This window comes from Staurois parvus, unplaced genomic scaffold, assembly GCF_062004578.1.
Source record: "Staurois parvus isolate SC_StPar_1 unplaced genomic scaffold, SC_StPar_1.0 ptg001110l, whole genome shotgun sequence".
Taxonomy (NCBI): Eukaryota; Metazoa; Chordata; class Amphibia; order Anura; family Ranidae; genus Staurois; species Staurois parvus.
In genome coordinates, this window is record NW_028318906.1 from 61,045 (window position 1) to 82,424 (window position 21,380).

Sequence of the window (21,380 nt, forward strand, 5' to 3'; positions counted from 1 at the left end):
ATTCTCTGGATCAACAATCTCTGCTAAGTAATGAGTGTAGTTCTAAAACAGTTAATGTAACATTCACCAAGTGCAAGTGTATCTTCCTTATGCATGTGTTTTAAACTACAGTGATTGATTCAGCTGCAGTGAATATTTGGTGAATGTCACACCTTTTGTTCTATAAATATGCCCCTTAAAAATAGTTAAGCTGTAAAATGGCTAACTACAAGGTAGTAGTATCAAATTTAATAAAGGAATTTTAAAAAAAGCAAGTAACTTTTTTTTAACAGCAAATGTACGTACAGTCTGGGAATATTTAAATACAAATTTCTTTATAGGGTCAGGAAGGATTATTTTTGATTCAATGTGACAACACTAGCTTCAGATGCCCAAGAGGATTTGTTTTACCTTGCTCTGAAAAAATTGATTTTAAGAGTGAATGAACTTGATGGAAATGCCCTAACCTAAATCATTAATAAAACAAGTTTGTTATTTATGTTTTGCAATTCTGAAATCACTATTTTTTTTATCCTGGGCACTCCCTTATTCAAAACGTCCAGGCCTGTCCTATAAAATGCGAGCAGACAGGCAACATGGCCTCATTCTTCAGAATACAGAAAGTGTGATCTACGAATACACGCTGCAAATATGTTTTGCTATATATTTTCCATAATCACCCTTTCTTCTCTCTTTGGATTTGCACTTTCCTGTCGTTCCAACAAACATGCTGTGGCTCGAAAACCTGGAGATATTATGCTTGGAGGCATCTTTCCCATTCACGATGGAGTTTATAATTTATTAGAACGTCCTTATGTAGATGACTTCACCTGTACAGAGTAAGTACTGAAGAAATTGAAAATGAAATGCAAGGAATTCAATTTCTCTTTTTTAACAAAGAAAATTGTTTACTTTCCTTTATTTTACTACATAAAGCATTAACATTAGTAAAACATAATAATTTGCCCTGATGTTATTCAGAGATTGGTTTCAATCCATGTTTTTCGACAGCTTTAGGAATTGTGAGTTGAGTATAGGTTTGGATTAGAGTTGCTTGTGAATTTCCGTTAATGATAAATTTGAAACAATTGGATGGATTCAGACGGCTAAATGTCAGTTAAAATTGATTATATTTTGCAATTCAGGTTACTAAAAGACTCCTGGGAGAAAGGGAACAAAAAATGCTGCAAGGGCTGTTTCTGCCTTATATTTGCTTCTGTTGTTCCTAAGCACCCTTAAACTGGCCATAGCTAGGCCATTTTTTTTTCCGTATCAGTAGACTGAAAAAAAAATTGACAGATATCTAAATCCACACAAATGAGGTAGTTAAAGGAATCTTTCCTTTCTAATTTTTGTGCTGATTTATTCAGATTAATTCTATTTCAGGTACTATGGTTGGTCAAGTAACGGCTATGGTTTGAGAGCTTTGCACATGTAACTCATAGGGCTATGTTGGAGAGTCAAGTTTCTCAGGCTTTAGTACCCATATGATGTTTAAACTTCTGTCTCAATACAGTATATGTACACATTGCTCTTAGAAAGAATAGGTACCATTTCTACACATATTTATTTCCCCTTTCTTGTGCAACCATTGTTCTTTGGCAAATAATTCTGGACCACAGTATATGCAACTGTTTTTAACGCATTGTATGTCACCAGTACATGTTAAAATTCTCTTCATGCAAAATTCATAAAACATTATGAAATGTTTGCCATGAGCTTCCCAAGCCATTCTGCCTTTTCTTTTTCTGATCTTTCCATGGGAAATCCATTTTTATTTCAATCGGACTTCTGTTTAAAAAAAACTATTAGATTTTGGAGCTTTGAACATTTTTTACAAGTTTGGTCAAACCACAATTTATCAAACTTTTCATAAGTTTGCTCAGCTTTAGTTTGGATCCACTTGGCTCCATCCCCCTCCATCTATCACAAATGGATGTTTGTGTGCTTTTGATTTATTGTGCTGCAGGTCAGCACTTCCTCCTTTTTTGCCCAGGTTACAATGACGTTGTGCATGTGTGCACAAGGGCTCTGTTGGGCTACAAGACCTGGCAGAGATCTTTGGCTCATTTGCCATATGCGGGTTTCCATTTGCAAGTGTGCAAAGATGACGCAGTAAAGTAAGTCTGCAACCTAGTGTGCCGAAGGGCTCTGTCAGGTCTCAAAGACTGGGCAGAGCTCTTTGTCGCATGTGCACATTTACCAGACTATCGAACATAATGTGCCGATGGGAGGGTGGGGAGTAGGGCCATAATCATAATCAAATTCTTCTTTCAGATTAAGTTCTTTCAGATGAAGAGATTCAAAGCTATCAATCCACCGCCAGGTATACATTTTGAATTAGCTGGTTACAGACATCTATTCCAAACCCACTGACAGAAATAAGTTACTTAGTTTCAATAGTTTCCATTATTTTTATGTTTTTAGATTGGTTGCAAGCAGTCAACTGAGCGATAAAGATCATTTCCATCTAAGACTAAGTGAGATGGAGAAGAGATTGAGGGTAGAGGATGCCCCCAACAGAAATAATGCACTCTGGAGTGTAAGGTTATATCAGATGCATCACAGAGACTCAAGCCAGAGGATTCCATTTTAATCAATATATTGCCAATTGAGTAAGCTTTATTTCTATTATTAAAAAAGCCCTGGTGTATGGCAGAGGTATATCCAGAGATACTATGATGCAAGTGGCATCACTATAGGCCTTTTGGTGGAATTGTTGCCTTGTACTCCTACAATAGATGCCAAACATACCTTTTTAAATACTGAATGCATGGGATCATACCCTTCCCTGACATGTATACAGTCATGGCTGGATTTAGGGGGGATGCTAAGGTGGCAGTGGCCCCTCAAGCCACCACCCCAAGGACACTGTGCCCCCACCACCTGAGCTCCTCCCTCCATCCCTAGCTGGGACAAGGGAGCGTGGTGAGCAGCCTGGCACAGTGAAGTAATGTAAACAATAAAGTCTCGACAGGAGAAGTGTTAGTGGCAATAAGAAGAGAGAAGGGAGGAGGTGTTGGCTGTGCTGTTCTCTCCCCCTCCTGTCATAACAACACCCCTCCATACAGTAGATGACAAAGGAGGATCGCACTTACATCAGACTGTACACAGTATGATTACCCATCAACTACCTGCATTTCTGGGAGATGAGCAGTCCTTGGAGGAGATGGGGGGTGGGTAATCATACTGGCTACAGTGTGATATAAGGGAGCGCTGTTATGAAAGAATGGGGGAGCACAGCACAGCCAGAATCACCTCACTACTCCTTTAGTTCCCGCTGTAAGATTGGGGGAGGGGGGCTGTTTGTACTGGGAGAAGTAAATGGAGGGGATTTGTGCTAGAAGGAGGAATGGGGGCTGGCAGGTAATGTGTTAAGAGGCAGGACTGGGGAATATTTGTGCTAGGAGGGAGAATGGAGGGAGAAAGGATTTTTGCTCAGAGAGGGGAATTATCTGGGGGCAGGGATTTATGCTGGAAAGGGTAACTTGGATGGGGTTGTGCTAGAAGGAGGTATTTAGGAGGATTTGTGCTAGAAAGGGGGATTTGGGAGGAAGATGGTGTGTGCTAGGGGTGATTTTTTTAAATAGTGTAGCGCTACATATGCTATCAAATAAATAAATAAATGAATATAAAATGAATAATAACAAATGGTGATCATAAGTGAATTCACACAAAAGTCCAATTGGACCCGATCAGTGACCTATATACTATAAGTAGAGATGAGCGAATAGAAGTAGGCGAAGTGGAATTCGTTTCGAATATTAGGAAAATTTCGATTCGCGTCGAATCCGAAAATAAGCAGATTTCGGATGCGCGAATCGAAATTTTTCCTAAAATGGCGGCGACATGTGCGGCGACGGAGCGGGGATGTCTGGGAAGGTGCGCAGACAAGGCGCGCTGACCCATAATGCATTCATTCATGACATGTGATCGCATTAGCCAATCAGCAGCCAGCCAGCCAGCACAGTGTAATGGTCGAGCTATAAATGGCGGCCATTTTAGAATTCTCCATTTGCCTCCAGTCATTCAACAGAGGCAGACCTGGCTGTATGCAGGGAGAGAGTTAGGGACAGAGAAACGTTAGTTAGGGCCACAGAATCGTTACTTAGGGCCATAGAAACGTTACATAGGGCCACAGAAACGTTTACTTAGGGCCACAGAATCGTTAGTTAGGGCCACAGAAACGTTACTTAGGGACACAGAATTGTTACTCAGGGACAGACAGAATTGTTACTGAGGGATACAGAATTGTTACTGAGGGCCACAGAATCGTTACTTAGGGCCACAGAAACGTTACTTAGGGCCACAGAATTGTTACTTAGGGACAGACACAGAATTGTTACTGAGGGACACAGATTTGTTACTGAGGGCCACAGAATCATTACTTAGGGCCACATAATTGTTACTTAGGGACAGACACAGAATTGTTACTGAGGGACACAGATTTGTTACTGAGGGCCACAAAATCGTTACTTAGGGCCACAGAAAAGTTACTTAGGGCCACAGAATTGTTACTTAGGGACAGACACAGAATTTTTACTGAGGGCCACAGAATCGTTACTTAGGGCCACAGAATTGTTACTTAGGGACAGACACAGAATTGTTAGTGAGGGACACAGATTTGTTACTGAGGGCCACAGAATCGTTACTTAGGGCCACAGAAACGTTACTTAGGGCCACAGAATTGTTACTTAGGGACAGACACAGAATTGTTATTGAGGGACACAGAATTGTTACTGAGGGCCACAGAACCGTTACTTAGGGCCACAGAAACGTTACTTAGAGCCACAGAATTGTTACTTAGGGACAGACACAGAATTGTTACTGAGGGACACAGATTTGTTACTGAGGGCCACAGAATCGTTACTTAGGGCCACAGAATTGTTACTTAGGGACAGACACAGAATTGTTATTGAGGGACACAGAATTGTTACTGAGGGCCACAGAAACGTTACTTAGGGCCACATAAACGTTACTTAGGGCCACAGAATTGTTACTAAGGGACAGACACAGAATTGTTATTGAGGGACACAGAATTGTTACTAAGGGCCACAGAAACGTTACTTAGGGCCACAGAAACGTTACTTAGGGCCACAGAAACGTTACTTAGGGCCACAGAATTGTTACTAAGGGACAGACACAGAATTGTTATTGAGGGACACAGAATTGTTACTAAGGGCCACAGAAACGTTACTTAGGGCCACAGAAACGTTACTTAGGGCCACAGAATCGTTACTTAGGGCCACAGAAACGTTACTTAGGGCCACAGAAACGTTACTTAGGGACACAGAATTGTTACTCAGGGACAGACAGAATTGTTACTGAGGGATACAGAATCGTTACTGAGGGCCACAGAATAGTTACTTAGGGCCACAGAAACGTTACTTAGGGCCACAGAATTGTTACTTAGGGACAGACACAGAATTGTTACTGAGGGACACAGATTTGTTACTGAGGGCCACAGAATCGTTACTTAGGGCCACAGAAACGTTACTTAGGGCCACAGAATTGTTACTTAAGGATGGACACAGAATTGTTATTGAGGGACACAGAATTGTTACTGAGGGCCACAGAAATGTTACTTAGGGCCACAGAAACGTTACTTAGGGCCACAGAATCGTTACTTAGGGCCACAGAAACGTTACTTAGGGCCACAGAATTGTTACTTAGGGACAGACACAGAATTTTTATTGAGGGACACAGAATTGTTACTGAGGGCCACAGAACCGTTACTTAGGGCCACAGAACCGTTACTTAGGGCCACAGAAACGTTACTTAGGGACAGACACAGAATTGTTACTGAGGGACACAGATTTGTTACTGAGGGCCACAGAAACGTTACTTAGGGCCACAGAAACGTTACTTAGGGCCACAGAATCGTGACTTAGGGCCACAGAAACGTTACTTAGGGCCACAGAAACGTTACTTAGGGCCACAGAATTGTTACTTAGGGACAGACACAGAATTGTTACTGAGGGCCACAGAATTGTTACTGAGGGCCACAGAACCGTTACTTAGGGCCACAGAAACGTTACTTAGGGCCACAGAAACGTTACTTAGGGCTACAGAAACGTTACTTAGGGCTACAGAAACGTTACTTAGGGCCACAGAATCGTTACTTAGGGACACAGAAACGTTACTTAGGGCCACAGAAACTTTACTTAGGGCCACAGAATTGTTACTTAGGGACAGACACAGAATTGTTACTGAGGGATACAGAATTGTTACTGAGGGACACAGAACCGTTACTTAGGGCCACAGAAACGTTACTTAGGGCCACAGAAATGTTACTTAGGGCCACAGAATCGTTACTTAGGGCCACAGAAACGTTACTTAGGGCCACAGAAACGTTACTTAGGGCCACAGAATTGTTACTCAGGGACAGACACAGAATTCTTACTCAGGGACAGACACAGAATTGTTACTCAGGGACACAGAATTGTTACTGAGGGACACAGAATTGTTACTGAGGGCCACAGAATCGTTACTTAGGGCCACAGAAACGTTACTTAGGGCCACAGAAACGTTACTTAGGGCAACAGAAACGTTACTTAGGGACACAGAATTGTTACTCAGGGACAGACACAGAATTCTTACTCAGGGACAGACACAGAATTGTTACTCAGGGACACAGAATTGTTACTCAGGGACACAGAATTGTTACTGAGGGACACAGAATTGTTACTGAGGGACACAGAATTGTTACTCAGGGACAGACACAGAATTGTTACTCAGGGACAGACACAGAATTGTTACTGAGGGACACAGAATTGTTACTGAGGGCCACAGAACTGTTACTTAGGGCCACAGAAACGTTACTCAGGGACACAGAATTGTTACTCAGGGACAGACACAGAATTGTTACTCAGGGACAGACACAGAATTGTTACTGAGGGACACAGAATTGTTACTGAGGGACACAGAATTGTTACTGAGGGACACAGAACTGTTACTTAGGGCCACAGAAACGTTACTCAGGGACACAGAATTGTTAATCAGGGACAGACACAGAATTCTTACTCAGGGACAGACACAGAATTGTTACTCAGGGACACAGAATTGTTACTGAGGGCCACAGAAACGTTACTTAGGGCCACAGAAACGTTACTTAGGGCCACAGAAACGTTACTTAGGGACACAGAATTGTTACTCGGGGACAGACACAGAATTCTTACTCAGGGACAGACACAGAATTGTTACTCTGGGACACAGAATTGTTACTGAGGGACACAGAATTGTTACTGAGGGACACAGAATTGTTACTGAGGGACACAGAATTGTTACTCAGGGACACAGAATTGTTACTCAGGGACAGACACAGAATAGTTACTGAGGGACACAGAATTGTTACTGAGGGACACAGAATTGTTACTGAGGGCCACAGAACTGTTACTTAGGGCCACAGAAACGTTACTCAGGGACACAGAATTGTTACTCAGGGACAGACACAGAATTGTTACTCAGGGACACAAAATCGTTGAATTAAAGAGTATGTCAGACAACATGCAGAGGAGTGGCAGAGGAGGCAATGTTTTAGGAGCGAGCAGACGTGGCAGCAGAGGAAGGGGTCGAGGCAGCACTATTCGCAGCCAGAGGCCAGTGCTCCCGGTGTCATCCAGTACAGTGAGGAAGAGCTAACAGAGGGCGGTCAGGAACGGGGGGAGACATCCGCCTCTTCAGCAGCCAGGCGAAGAAGTAGTGGCGAGGAGAGTGGCTCGGTAGCCGGTCTAGAGACAGGTCTGTCTCCTGACCCACACGCAGCCGAGGGGGCTAGTAGTGAGGCGGAGACCCTAATTGATGATGATGAGGCTGATCGCACTTGGCAGCCTCGTCGTCATCAGGCTATTGCTTCCGCATCATCAGGAGAAGAGGGTGGCAGCTTGGCAGCGAGCAAAACAGTCGGTGGGTTGTCTCCATCGCCACACTCTGCCATGTGCCACTTTCAGGTCTCCTCACACTGCTGGTGTGTTCCATTTTTTGTCATAGGGTGCTGGCAGATTACGGGCCTCCCATAGCTGCTGCCAGGCCCCTAATCTGCCATGGGCCCCTGTACCGCCTCCTCATGCTGCTGCCAGGTCCACAGTGTCTCATGCCATGTGCCACTTTCAGGTCTCCTCACACTGCTGGTGTGTTCCATTTTTTATCATAGGGTGCTGGCAGATTACAGGCCTCCCATAGCTGCTGCCAGGCCCCTAATCTGCCATGGGCCCCTATACCGCCTCCTCATGCTGCTGCGAAGTCCAGAGTCTCTCATGGGTCCCTGTACAGCCTCCCATTGCTGCTGTCTCCATCGCCACACTCTGCCATGTGCCACTTTCAGGTCTCCTCACACACTGCTGGTGTGTTCAATTTTTTTGACATAGGGTGCTGGCAGATTACGGGCCTCCCATAGCTGCTGCCAGGCACCTAATCTGCCATGGGCCCCTATACCGCCTCCTCATGCTGCTGCGAAGTCCAGAGTCTCTCATGGGTCCCTGTACGGCCTCCCATTGCTGCTGTCTCCATCGCCACACTCTGCCATGTGCCACTTTCAGGTCTCCTCACACTGCTGGTGTGTTACATTTTTTGTCATAGGGTGCTGGCAGATTACGGGCCTCCCATAGCTGCTGCCAGGCCCCTAATCTGCCATGGGCCCCCGTACCGACTCCTCATGCTGCTGCCAGGCCCGTAATCTGTCATGGGCCCCTGTACCGCCTCCCCATGCTGCTGCCAGGTCAAGAGTGTGTCATGGGTCCCTGTACGGCCTCCCATTGCTGCTGCCAAGCCCGTAATCTGCCATGGGCCCCCGTACCAACTCCTCATGCTGCTGCCAGGCCCGTAATCTGTCATGGGCCCCTGTACCGCCTCCTCATGCTGCTGCCAGGTCCAGAGTGTGTCATGGGTCCCTGTACGGCCTCCCATTGCTGCTGTCTCCATCGCCACACTCTGCCATGTGCCACTTTCAGGTCTCCTCACACTGCTGGTGGTTTCCATTTTTGTCATAGGGTGCTGTATGGCCTCCCATTGCTGCTGCCTCCACCGCCACACTGTGGCTCCACACTCTGGTTTTGGCCCCGTGACTGCCCAAATGAGTGAAGTGTGCGGTGATTCTAAGATCGACGGCACTCATCTGCATGTCATACTGACTGTCAGTAATATTTCTCTTCCCCAGCAGACTCCAAGGGCATTTAAATTAAAGGTACAGTGTTTTGCACTAATATAAAGGCTCTCTGAAGCCTAGAAACACCCTTTTTATAAGTTAAATTCGCAGCGAATATATTCGACTCGAATCGAAATTTTTCCACGAATTCGCCGAATCAGTCGAATCGAATTTTTGAATACTTCGCTCATCTCTAACTATAAGTAATCTGTATACACATAAACGAAAACAACAATCTCCTCCAAATCTCTGTGGTGGGATAAAACCAATAGTGTCCACAGTGATTCCCAAATAATGGGAAAAAACAACTAAATACAATAGTGCTGAACTGTGTATATTGTGAATTCCAAATGCGGGATATAATTCAGTGAAAAATGTGCTGAAACTGAAAACGTATTCTTATAATAAATAAACACATAAAAAAGACCAATCAATATGTGAACAAATCAATAAAAAAGTCCAATAATGTGAAAAACAATTTAGGTGTTTTCACTGCTCTTGGGCATGCAATATGTGCAGTGTGTGTGCACAGCCCATCTGAATGCCTCCTTCAATGGTTGAAATGGCCTCTCACCTCAAGCCTGCGGCCCCAAAGGACCAATGTGCCTTTTGGATCTCTCCTGGATCCTTCCTGAATGCGCACCCCTTTAGCCCGATCTCTTGGGGCTTAGTTCCACTGGCCATATACAGTAACAATGAACTGGCTTCCACTGGTTAGTAGGTATATACACCAACTAACCATATACACCAACTAACTTAGCAAATGTAGCTTATGAAACAACAAAAAAACAATCTCCATAGTGTTACATGTTTTATTCCATGCTGGTAGCTTTAATATTCCCAAAAAAATGCACTCACATTTGGATGGTATACAAACAGCCTTTACACCACATGGAATGGGTGTACTGCATGAATCCAGGGTGTACCAAGATGGCGTTCCGCCTGATATACGTCACCATGTTGTCCAACGTGGTGACGTACATCTTGCATTAAAGGAGGCTTTCAGATGGGCTTTGCACACACACTGCACATATTGCATGCTCTGGAGCAGTGAAAACACCTAAATTGTTTTTCACATTATTGGACTTTTTTATTGATTTGTTCACATATTGATTGGTTTTTTATGTGTTTATTTATTTATTATAAGAATACGTTTTCAGTTTCAGCACATTTTTCACTGAATTATATCCCGCATTTGGAATTCACAATATACACAGTTCAGCACTATTGTATTTAGTTGTTTTTTCCCATTATTTGGAAATCACTGTGGACACTATTGGTTTTATCACGCCACAGGGATTTGGAGGAGTTTGTTGTTTTCGTTTATGTGTATGCAGATCACTTATAGTATATAGGTCACTGATCGGGTCCAATTGGACTTTTATGTGAATTCACTTATGATCACCATTTGTTATTTTTCATTTTATATTTCTATTTATTTATTTGATAGCATATGTAGCGCTACACCATTTATATTGTTCAGTTGTTTGTTCACCTACAGGTAAAGGATCTGGGTGTTAGCTGCTTAGCATTAAGTATATACATATTGAGCGCAGGGGGAATACTCCATATCCAGTGATTTTTTTTTTTTAGATGGGGGAGGTTTTAGGGGAATTGGATGGGATTTGAGCTGGAAGGTTGGATTGGGGGTCAAATATTTGTGCTGGGAGGGGGTTTGGAATGGGAGGAGGCAGAATTTTGCATTTTTGTTTGGGGAGAATTTAGGCTTGCAGAGAGAATTTATGCTTAGGGGTGAGCATGTTGATTTGTGATGTTTTTTAGGGCAGGGAAATGTCTGCTGAGACATGATGCTTACACATTGGGGGTGAGCAGTTTGTCACCTTTGCCCTGAGCGCTAGATGACCTTGTCCCAGCACTGCCTGCACTACACACTTAACAGATCTCCTCCCCATATGGCTGAGATTGGATTCCCTAACAGACATAGCCTCAATCTGCACAATTTGTAGCTGGCTGCTTTGTTGCAGTTCTGATTTATGCAATTCCCAGATTGGATTGGCAGCTTCAGTACCCAGCTACATATTGTGTGGAGGGAATCCGATCCCAGTTGTGTGCTATTTGGGGAAGAGTAGATCTGTTGAGCATCCTCTTCTCTACTTACCACTGTCTTCTGCCCTGCTGACCAATGTCCTCTGCACTGCTTACTCCTATCCTCCATCCTGCTGACCACTGTCCTCTGTTCTGCTAACCCCTGTACACTGCCCTAAAAACTAACGGCCTCTGTACACTGCCATACAGGCTGTCAACCCTATCCTCTGCCCTGTTGCCCTCCTGTACACTACCCTGAAAACTTCACTTCCTATGTCCCCCTGACATTTTTGCACCCCCACATCAGACAGACTAGATCTGGCCCTGTATACAGTGCACCTTGATTGTTCAAGAAAATAAATTTGTACAATTAAATAAGATGTCACTACATCCGCCAGTGAATGCTGGGTGCAATAACTAAAAGTAAGTCATATACACACATCAATCAAACAAGGTACTTTTAATCAGCATTTACTGTATACCATTACATATTCTACGCATGTGAAAGACCCTCTGCCAAATGAATACCTGCCCTGGCACATCATAGCATTCACTTGGCACTCCAAGAAATAACAGAATCCAACTGCAATATTCTTGACTGTCAAAACCTCCACTTTTATTATCACATGACACACAGGAGGATATATCTTATAGTCATCACAATCTGCATAATATCACACACCAATAATAATGTGAGCATTACAGCATGAAATAGACAGATCATTTGACAGCCTCACAGCATAGAATTAATACATTACCAAAGCTATGTTAGAAGCTGGAAAGAACAAATCCCATCGGAACCATAATGCCCAGGGGGTCATGAGGGAAGCCGTAAGCGCGACCAATTGATGAGTCCTTATAGCCTTCCCAGTGTCAGAGCGTCCCATCATGCGTGGAATGGCTTCCTAATCAATCTCGCTTGGACTCCCAGCTTTTAAACCATTTTTCTGGAAGCTTTCCAATAGTGGGCGAGTGCCACACCCACCACAGGAGGAGCTAGCAGAAAGCTTCCGTGAGGATAACAGAACATTCCACATCGTTATCTGAAAAGTCAAACTTTTGCTTCAGTTCAGCTTCTTATCAATCCTAAACCTCTTTTCATCTACCCCAAACTTCTTCTCATCTACCCTACACTTAAAGATTTCTAACTTCAAAAGCAAGTAGACATCTTTAAATAGGTTCTTATCTTCTAATGGGACATTACTGGATGTCATAAACACGTTCAATTCCATAAACAAGTTTTTATTTTACTCTAAGCAGAATATCTTGTGACTGTGTTCCTTTGGCATAGAAAAATGACATTAGTCACTTTTCATGCTCCTGGCATTTGGGCAACAATGCTTTATTGTAAAAATTACCCAAGAAACAAAGGGCCCAAGGCCAACACATTTCATAGGCATTACAAGGAGGAATTATGTATTTAAATTACTTTTACATTTTAATCTATGGATTCCCTGCATGACTCAGCAACAGCATGCTGTTACAGATATATAAATTAAAACGTGTCTTGATATTTTAAACTTATAATTCACAATAGGGTCCTTGGGAGTTTGAATTATTTTGTTTTAATTAAAGTGTAATATAGACAGTTCCAAAGTCATCTGCAGAGATTTTTCAAGCAGTTCACTGCTGTATTGTGTACCTTTCTTGGGTTGGAAATAATGGGAATCAGCTGAATTGAAAGGTTTAGGTTTGTTCCTCATTAGTTTAGGTAAGCAGAAAGCTATAAAACTCTTTTAACACTGCATTTTTCCCTATTATAACAGTTAGTGTCTGTGTCAGACAATGCCTTGTAAACATGCAAGAGTAGTTTATTTACCTTTCACATCTTGTTCCACAGGAGAATGTCCATGTTCAAATGTCTGATGTCATTTCCGTGTAACCAGCATTGCCTGCTTTCCAGACGTTATTTAAAGAGTAAATTTAATTAATTTATTTTGCAATATCTCCTTCTTGACAATTATTCCCCTAGGGTCTCTTTAGCTCTGAGTGTAAGGGACCACCCGGCGGTACCACTAGCACTCCACTAAATAGGCGTTCCCAGAGCACGGAGTCTAAGTCCCAGGGTGCTTGTTCACCAGGGCCCCTGATGGTGGGGATGGACTTGGAGCCCCCCGAGACCAGGTCGTGACTACTGGGCAAACCCGTTAGCGGTAGTGGTAATCGCTGAGGGCTCCCGCGGGGAAGAGCCTGATATGACAGGGAGGACGGTACGGTACAAGGCAGCGGGCAGAGAATAGTCGGGTCACATGCCAGGTCAGCAACAGCAGGTAAGATCCAATAGGAGGCATTCAAGAGAGAGGTCAGGCAAAGCAAGGGTCAGGGCAGGAGAAATACAGCAGTGGTCAAAGCACAATCCGGGTCAGCAACTTACAATTCACAGGTTCGCAGATACAGGATACAGGTAAGACCAGAAGGCACTGAATGACAGCTCAGGGTCATTTAAATATCCCGCCCTGCGCTGCCATTGGTGCCCAGCAGGCGGCCGCGGCTTCTACTGCGCATGCGGAAACTCAAACGCCGCGGCCGGCCCGGACCTAATGCTCGAGTCCCTGCACAGGGTGGCACACTGCGCCTGCGCCGGGACCATCGCAGCAGGGATCGAGGGGATCCCTGACATTGCCCCCCCCCCTACGGACAACCTCCGGATGCCCACCCGATCTCTCCACCACGGGTGATTGCGAAAGAACCTCCGGACAAGTCTAGGTGCATGGACATTATGGGCTGGTTCCCAAGAATTGTCCTCAGGGCCATAGCCCTTCCATTTGATTAGGAATTGGGTCTGCCCCCCCCCCCCCTTCGGCACTTCAGGATTGATTCCACCTCAAATTCTTCTTCCCCTTCTACCGATATGGCCTCCGGAGGTCTAGATTCTCGTTCAGGGAAGGCATCTGGGACCACTGGCTTCAGCAGGGACACATGGAAGACTGGGTGGATTTTGAGTGTGTCAGGGAGGACAAGTTCGTAGGCCACCTCGTTGACCATCCGCTTAACGCAAAAGGGTCCTATAAATTTAGGGCCTAATTTCTTTGAGGGGCAAAGCATTTTTAAGTTGGAAGTAGACAACCAAACCTTCTCTCCGGGTCGCAACACCAGATCTCCCCTTCGTCTCTTGTTAAATGCCCTCTTGTAGTCTTCTTGGGCCCGAATGATGGCTTCCTGTAGCTTCTTGTTGTTCGAGGAGAAGAACGTCAATGTATCCTGTGTTGCTGGAATTGGGCATTCAGGGACCAAGTCCGGGAGGAAGGTAGGGTTAACCCATAATTGGAAAAGAACGGGGACTGCCCCGTTGCCGAATGGCACGCGTTGTTGTACGCGAATTCCGCCAAGGGTAGAAGTGGTATCCAGTCATCCTGAGCAAAAGATGTATAGCAGCGCAGGTATTGCTCCAGAGTCTGGTTGGTTCTCTCGGTCTGTCCATTGGACTGAGGGTGGAATGCAGGAGAGGGACAGTTGGATGTTCAGAGCTTTACACAGAGCCCTCCAAAATCTTGAGGTAAAATGAACCCCTCGGTCTGAGACAATGTCTTCAGGAACCCCGTGCAGTCTTACAATCTCTTGAATGAATACTCGCGCAGTTTCGGCTGCTGACGGAGTCTTCCTTAATGGTATAAAGTGGGCCATCTTAGATAAATGGTCCACGACCACAAGAATTGCTGTGTGGTCTCGTGAAGGTGGGAGCTCGACTATGAAATCCATTGAAATTTTCTGCCAAGGCCGTTCGGGAATCGGTAAAGGCTGCATAAGACCCCAAGCCTTGCACCTTGATAGTTTGTTCCTCTGGCAGGTGATGCAGGAGTTAACGTAGTGTTTGCAATCTTTTGCCATGTCAGGCCACCAGAAGGAGCGTCGGAGGAGCTCTAAGGTCTTGGCCGACCCAAAGTGCCCTGCCATCGGGTGGTCATGGCAATGGCCCAAGACCAGGGTTCGGATTTCCTCTGGCACCACAATCCGATCTTCCTTCCACAGGAGTCCCCCCTTGTTCTGTAGGGGCACCCCGGCTGGGATGGGTATGGCCGTGGATGCCTCCATTATCTTGGAACGAAGGTCCGTCTGGAGCGCCAAGAAGTTTCCCGAAGACAGGATAGTATCGGGCGCTGGGACCTCCTTGGCGTCCTCGTACATGCGTGACAACGCATCTGGCTTCGTATTTTTTGTATATAATGTGGAAATTGAATCTTGAGAAGAACAGTGCCCATCTCGCCTGTCGTGGGCGTAAGCGTTTGGCGGTCCTCAGGTACTCCAGATTCTTATGATCCGTAAATATCAAGATGGTGTGTGAGGCACCTTCCAGCAGGTACCTCCATTCCTCTAACGCTGTCTTAATAGCCAGAAGTTCACGATCGCCGATATCGTAGTTCCTTTCCGCCTGGGTGAGTTTCCGGGAGAAAAATGCCACAGGGTGGAGCAATTCCCTGGTGCCATTTCGCTGGGATAGGATGGAACCTACCGCATTCTCTGATGCATCTACCTCCAAGATGTAGGGTAAGGCGGCATCGGGGTGACCCAGGATGGGTGCCGAAGTGAATAGCTTCTTCAAAGCTTCAAAAGCTTCCTGCGCCTCCGGCGTCCACCTGAATCGAGTTCCAAGCTTGGTTAGCTGAGTAATGGGGGAGACCAGACCCGAGAAGTTCTTGATGAACTTGCGGTAAAAGTTTGCGAACCCGACAAACCATTGGACACCCTTCCTGTCTGTGGGTTCAGGCCAATCCAGTATTGCAGAGACTTTCTGAGGGTCCATTGCGACCCCCGCGGTGGAGATAATCAGACCCAGAAAAGTAATACTAGACTGTTCAAAGCAACATTTGTCAGCTTTGGCGTATAAGCCGTGCTGCCGCAACCGCCCTAATACCCTTGCTACATGAACCCTGTGCTCCCCCAGAGAAGGTGAAAAAATCAAAATATCGTCTAAGTAGACGATAACAAAGAAATCCAGGAAGTCCCTAAAAATATCGTTCACAAAGTGTTGGAAGGTGGCCGGTGCATTGCACAGACCAAACGGCATGACCAGATATTCGAAGTGGCCAAAGCGGGTGCGGAATGCCGTTTTCCACTCGTCCCCCTCCCTTATGCGAACCAGGTTGTATGCTCCCCTTAAGTCCAGTTTCATGAACACCACTGCCGCCTTTAAACTCTGAAATAACTCTGGTACCAACGGCAGGGGGTAACGGTTTTTTGATTGTAACTCTATTCAATTCCCGGTAATCAATACATGGTCTCAAGGTCTTGTCCTTTTTTTCTACAAAGAAAATCCCTGCCCCTGCCGGAGAGGTAGAGGGGCGGATGAATCCCTTCTGCAGGCTGTCCTCAATGTATTCCCTCAGGGCCCCCAATTCGAGCTCCGAAAGGGGGAAGATCCACCCAAAAGGGATCTCCGAGCCAGGTAACAGGTCGATAGGACAGTCATACGGGCGGTGGGGGGGTAGAGTATCTGCTCCCTGTTTACTGAATACATCAAGGAATTCATGGTAGGCTGCAGGAATGACTTGCCTTAAGTCGGCATCCCCTTCTGAGCACACGAGGACCTGGGGAACCCCCGGGCCCGAAGTGCGGCAGTGTTCCCGACAGTATGGGGAAGGGAACGAGACTACCCTGGTTTCCCAGTCAATCTGGGGGTTATGAGCCCGTAACCATGGAAGCCCCAGAATGACTGGAAAAAGGGGTGATGCGATGGCATCCAATTGGAGGAGTTCCTGGTGTTAGCTGGCAATGGTGGTAGCAATGGAAGGGGTCTCCTGGTTAACCACCCCTGATCTTATCCGGGACCCATTGGCCAGAAATATGTTGAACCCCTTTTCTTTTGGTTGGAGGGGAATACCCTGCTGGTGAGCAAAATTAATATCTACAAAACAGCTGCATGCCCCCGAGTCAATTATGGCTGTCACTTCCACGGTCCTTTCTGGAAGCTGAAAGGAGAGGGGCACAACTAAGTATTGGGAAGAATGAACATCGCCAACAGATAAGGAAGAAGAGGTGCACTTACTCAGTTTCTGCGGGCAGAATCGTACCATGTGACCAGCTTCACCACAGTAGAGGCATAGGTTCTGGGAGCGTCTGCGCTGGCGTTCCTCTGGAGATAGCTTAGGTCGCGCCAGGCCTAGCTGCATGGGTTCAGGAGTATCCTCCGGTGGTGGGTTCAGGAACTGTGGCCTAGTGGATTGGCTGGGACCCTGGAAAGACCCCCAGGTACCTCCGCGACCCTGACCGGACCTCTCAAACCTGCGTTCCCGCAGTCTACGATCAATCTTGATGGTTAGTGCAATTAAGTCTTCTAGCGCCTCAGGCATTTCTACCTGAAGTCTAGGGGGAGGATGTGTGGCCATACGGTTCCTTCCTCCCCTGATCCCTAGGGGACTCTTCTTCGGGAAAGTCCCCTTGCCTAGTACTGGATGTCTGGCTTTGGCTGGGCATAGGGAACGGTGGTCCACCAGGACTTTTGGCCAGGAGGACCACTTGGGAACCTTGTCCCCGTCAGGAGCTTCGTGCCCCGGGGGATCAGGGTAAGCGGTCCAAGCCCCTTTAGGGGTAGGACGCAGCACACCCCTAACTGCACTTTTTCGTGTGGTGTTTTGCACTTGCACTTTTTTTGTGAACACTTACGGGTTTTTTCGTTATAGTTGCACGTTTGCGGACTTAAAAAAAAAAAAAATTTCTACCCGGGCAAGCTCGTCTTTCAGGGCTTCTGACAGGCCCATACGGAACTGGTGCACAAGGGCAAACTCGTTCCAGCGTGTGTCCCCCATCCAATGCCTAAAATCAGAGGCGTACTCCTCCGCCACCCGTCGGCCCTGTCGGAGTGTGTACAAGGTTGCTTCGGCCGAAGCTGCCCACTGTGGGTCATCATATAAGATGGCCATTGCGTCAAAAAAACTGTTAACTGAGCCTAGGTGGGGGTCATTGTTCCCTCTCAGTCGGTGGGCCCAGTCTTGGGGTTCACCCTGCAGGAGGGAGATGACAAACCCCACCTTTACTGATTCCGTCAAAAAGGTACGAGGTTGTAACTCAAAATAGAGAAGGCAGGACTCACGGAACGACCTGAAGCGTGTGCGGTCCCCGTGAAAACGCTCCGGTAGGGGTACCCGGGGTTCGGCCATAGGAAGTGATGCGGGGACCCCTGAAGCAGGCTCAGGGGCCGCTACGGGCGGAGGTGCAGGGGCCGGGGCCTGTGGTGCAGGGGCAGATATCGTGCAGGCCTGGAACCAATTTTCAATCTGTAAACACCTGTCCTGAAATACGTTTACAGCTTGCGTCAAGGTAGCCAGGTGCCTACAAACTTAATCCAGCGGGGAGGGTCCTCCTCGAGGCTCTGTCATGGCCTTCTGGTACTGTAAGGGACCACCAGGCGGTACCACTAGCACTCCAGTAAATAGTCGTTCCCAGAGCACGGAGTCTAAGTCCCAGGGTGCTTGTTCACCAGGGCCCCTGATGGTGGGGATGGACTTGGAGCCCCCCGAGACCAGGTCGTGACTACTGGGCAAACCCGTTAGTGGTAGTGGTAATCGCCGAGGGCTCCCGCGGGGAAGAGCCTGATATGAGGAGGTCAGAAGACCCCACTGGGAGGGATGGATGGCTGAGCAGGCGCGAGGTCAGACAAGCCGGGTCGGTAACAGGGAGGACGGTACGGTACAAGGCAGCGGGCAGAGAATAGTCGAGTCACACGCCAGGTCAGCAACAGCAGGTCAGATCCAATAGGGGGCATTCAAGAGAGAGGTCAGGCAAAGCAAGGGTCAGGGCAGGAGAAATACAGCAGTGGTCAAAGCACAATCCGGGTCAGCAACTTACAATTCACAGGTTCGCAGATACAGGATACAGGTAAGACCAGAAGGCACTGAATGACAGCTCAGGGCCATTTAAATATCCCGCCCTGCGCTGCCATTGGTGCCCAGCGGGCGGCCGCGGCTTCTACTGCGCATGCGCGAACTCGAACGCCACGGCCGGCCCGGACCTAATGCTCGAGTCCCTGCACAGGGTGGCACACTGCGCCTGCGCCGGGACCATCGCGGCAGGGATCGAGGGGATCCCTGACACTGAGTCTGGGAAATATTAACCACATGCCGCCCAGCCACTGTAGAAATACGTTGGCAGGGCGGCACAGCTGGGCAAAACCACGTTTTAAAACGTGTGTTTGCAAAACAGGTAGTTGGCGCGCGAGGCGTGCCACCGCCCTACCTGTCCCGCCGATCACGGCCACGGATGTCAGTCGCCAGGTCACAGCCGATCGTTACCAGCTGTGTCCTGCTGATTAGTGGCAATCACTGACAGAGAGCAGGGCTGCAGTAGCTCTACTCTCTGTCAGTTCCCTGTCAGCTCCTGACATGCTGAGCCGGAAAGAAGAGTTCTCTCCTGATCAGCTTGTCCCCGTGCAGTACACACCCCCACCCCCTAGTAAAACACTCCACTCACACAGTTAACCCTTTCAGTAAATAAAAAAGTTAACCCCTTCCTCCCCAGTGCCATTAGTACAGTGTCAGTGTTTTTTTTTTTTGCACTGATCACTGTATTAGTGTCACTGGGGATGTCAGTGACCCCCAAGTCAGTTCCCCCCAGTGTCAGAATGTCCACTGCAGTCCCGCAGTCCCGCAGTCCCGCCATAAGTCACTTATCACCGCCATAAGTCGCTGATCGCCGCCATTATTAGTATAATTTTTTTTTTTTAAATCCCAGTATCTTTACCGCCATTTGTAAACGCTATAACTTTCGGCGATCAGCGACTTATGGCGGTGATCATCCCCAGAGTGGAGGAGGTCGGCAAGTTAGCAGGGGGTGGGGTAGTCCTAAATTTATACCTAACTTTGAGTTTACTATATATTTTTTATAGCTGAAAGTAAAAAATATAGTTTTTCTTCAAAAGTTTTGTTCTTTTCTTGTTTATAGCGTGAAAAATAAAAAGCGCACAGGTGATCAAATACCACCGAAAGAAAGCTCTATTTGTGTGAAAAAAAGGACCTAAATTTCGTTTGGGTGCAGCATTGCATGACCGCGCAATTATCAGTTGAATTAGTGCAGCGCCGAGTAGCAAAAAGAGGCCTGGTCATTAAGGGGGGTAAATCCTCAGGAGGGCAAGTTGTTAAAGTGACTCTCGATTTCAGCCTATCTGAAATCTAGACCAGTTTCCCTCAGAACCATATCTTATAGTTTCAATCAGAAATCATATGTCAAAACTAAATTCGGGGTCTCCAAACTCTCTAAACAAAGGGCCAGTTTATTGTCTTTCAGACTTTAGGGGGACCTGGACTGTGGTCAGTGGTAGTAGAAAATTCCTCAGGGTCAGTAGCAGTAACAATGCCTCAGCCTTGGGAGTAAGAAAATTGCATAGCACCTGTGGTCAGTAGGAGGAGGAATAGAACCCTATAAACGATATCAGTTGAAGGAATAGTGCGAATGTAAACAAACAACAGGGATAGTGGCCCTTTAGGTCTGGCATGAATTTTAGGAGGAACTTAAGGGGGAAACCTATGCAAAATAGAGGAGAAGAATGCACAGGCCCCCGTTAAACCCATGCCAGATCCTTTTCTGAGAAGCATGGATGGCCAATAAAGGGGATGACAAGCATGCACACCCCCCTCCATGAACCATACAAGTCCACTGTCCTCAACGTGGGGGGGGGGGGTACTGTGGTAGGGGGACCACCTGGCAAAGCACCTTGTCAACATGGTATGAGGACATAGCCCTTTACCACAACCCTGGCTCAGTAGTTGTAGGGATCTGTGGATGGGGGCTTATCAGATCCTGGAAGCCCTGTTAAAAATTAGGTGGTCCCTAGATACCCCCTATGTGAATAAGTATGGGATAGATAGTACATCTACACATTCACAAAAAAGGTCAATAGTAAGTATACACATACACATTTTTAAAAAGTCCTTTAATTAATAAAAAAGGTACCACAATGTAAATTCACTATCAATCAAGTCAACCAGCAATGCAGATCAATGTCAACATACCTGCCAACCCACCAAATGGAACAGAAACCTGCTGCCTGCCAAAATTTCCAAAAGCCATCACTTGACTTCCACTGAATTACACCTCCTGATCCCTGACTCCGCAACATAAGAAAAGGGACGTGGTCTCTGGGTGACGTTCATGACCATATATGGTTCAAATATTGGGGGGATCCCATGCATTTTTTCTTTCTGTGGAGTCTCTCTTTGGGACGTAAAGGACATGGCATGAATTTTGGGGAGACCCCATACTTTTTTTACACTATCCCCGCTGT

The 21,380-nt window shown here is 46.5% G+C and overlaps 1 protein-coding gene across 1 annotated transcript in view; it reads left to right on the forward strand.

The window, feature by feature from the left end:
* The first annotated feature begins 630 nt into the window (after positions 1–630).
* Positions 631–21,380, forward strand: part of LOC149440134 (G protein-coupled receptor family C group 6 member A-like) — a 77,722-nt gene continuing 56,972 nt past the window's right edge. The window contains exon 1 of the mRNA XM_089658894.1: positions 631–818. Coding sequence (XP_089515020.1) covers positions 631–818 — 188 coding nt within the window. The remainder of the gene's footprint in view (positions 819–21,380) is intronic.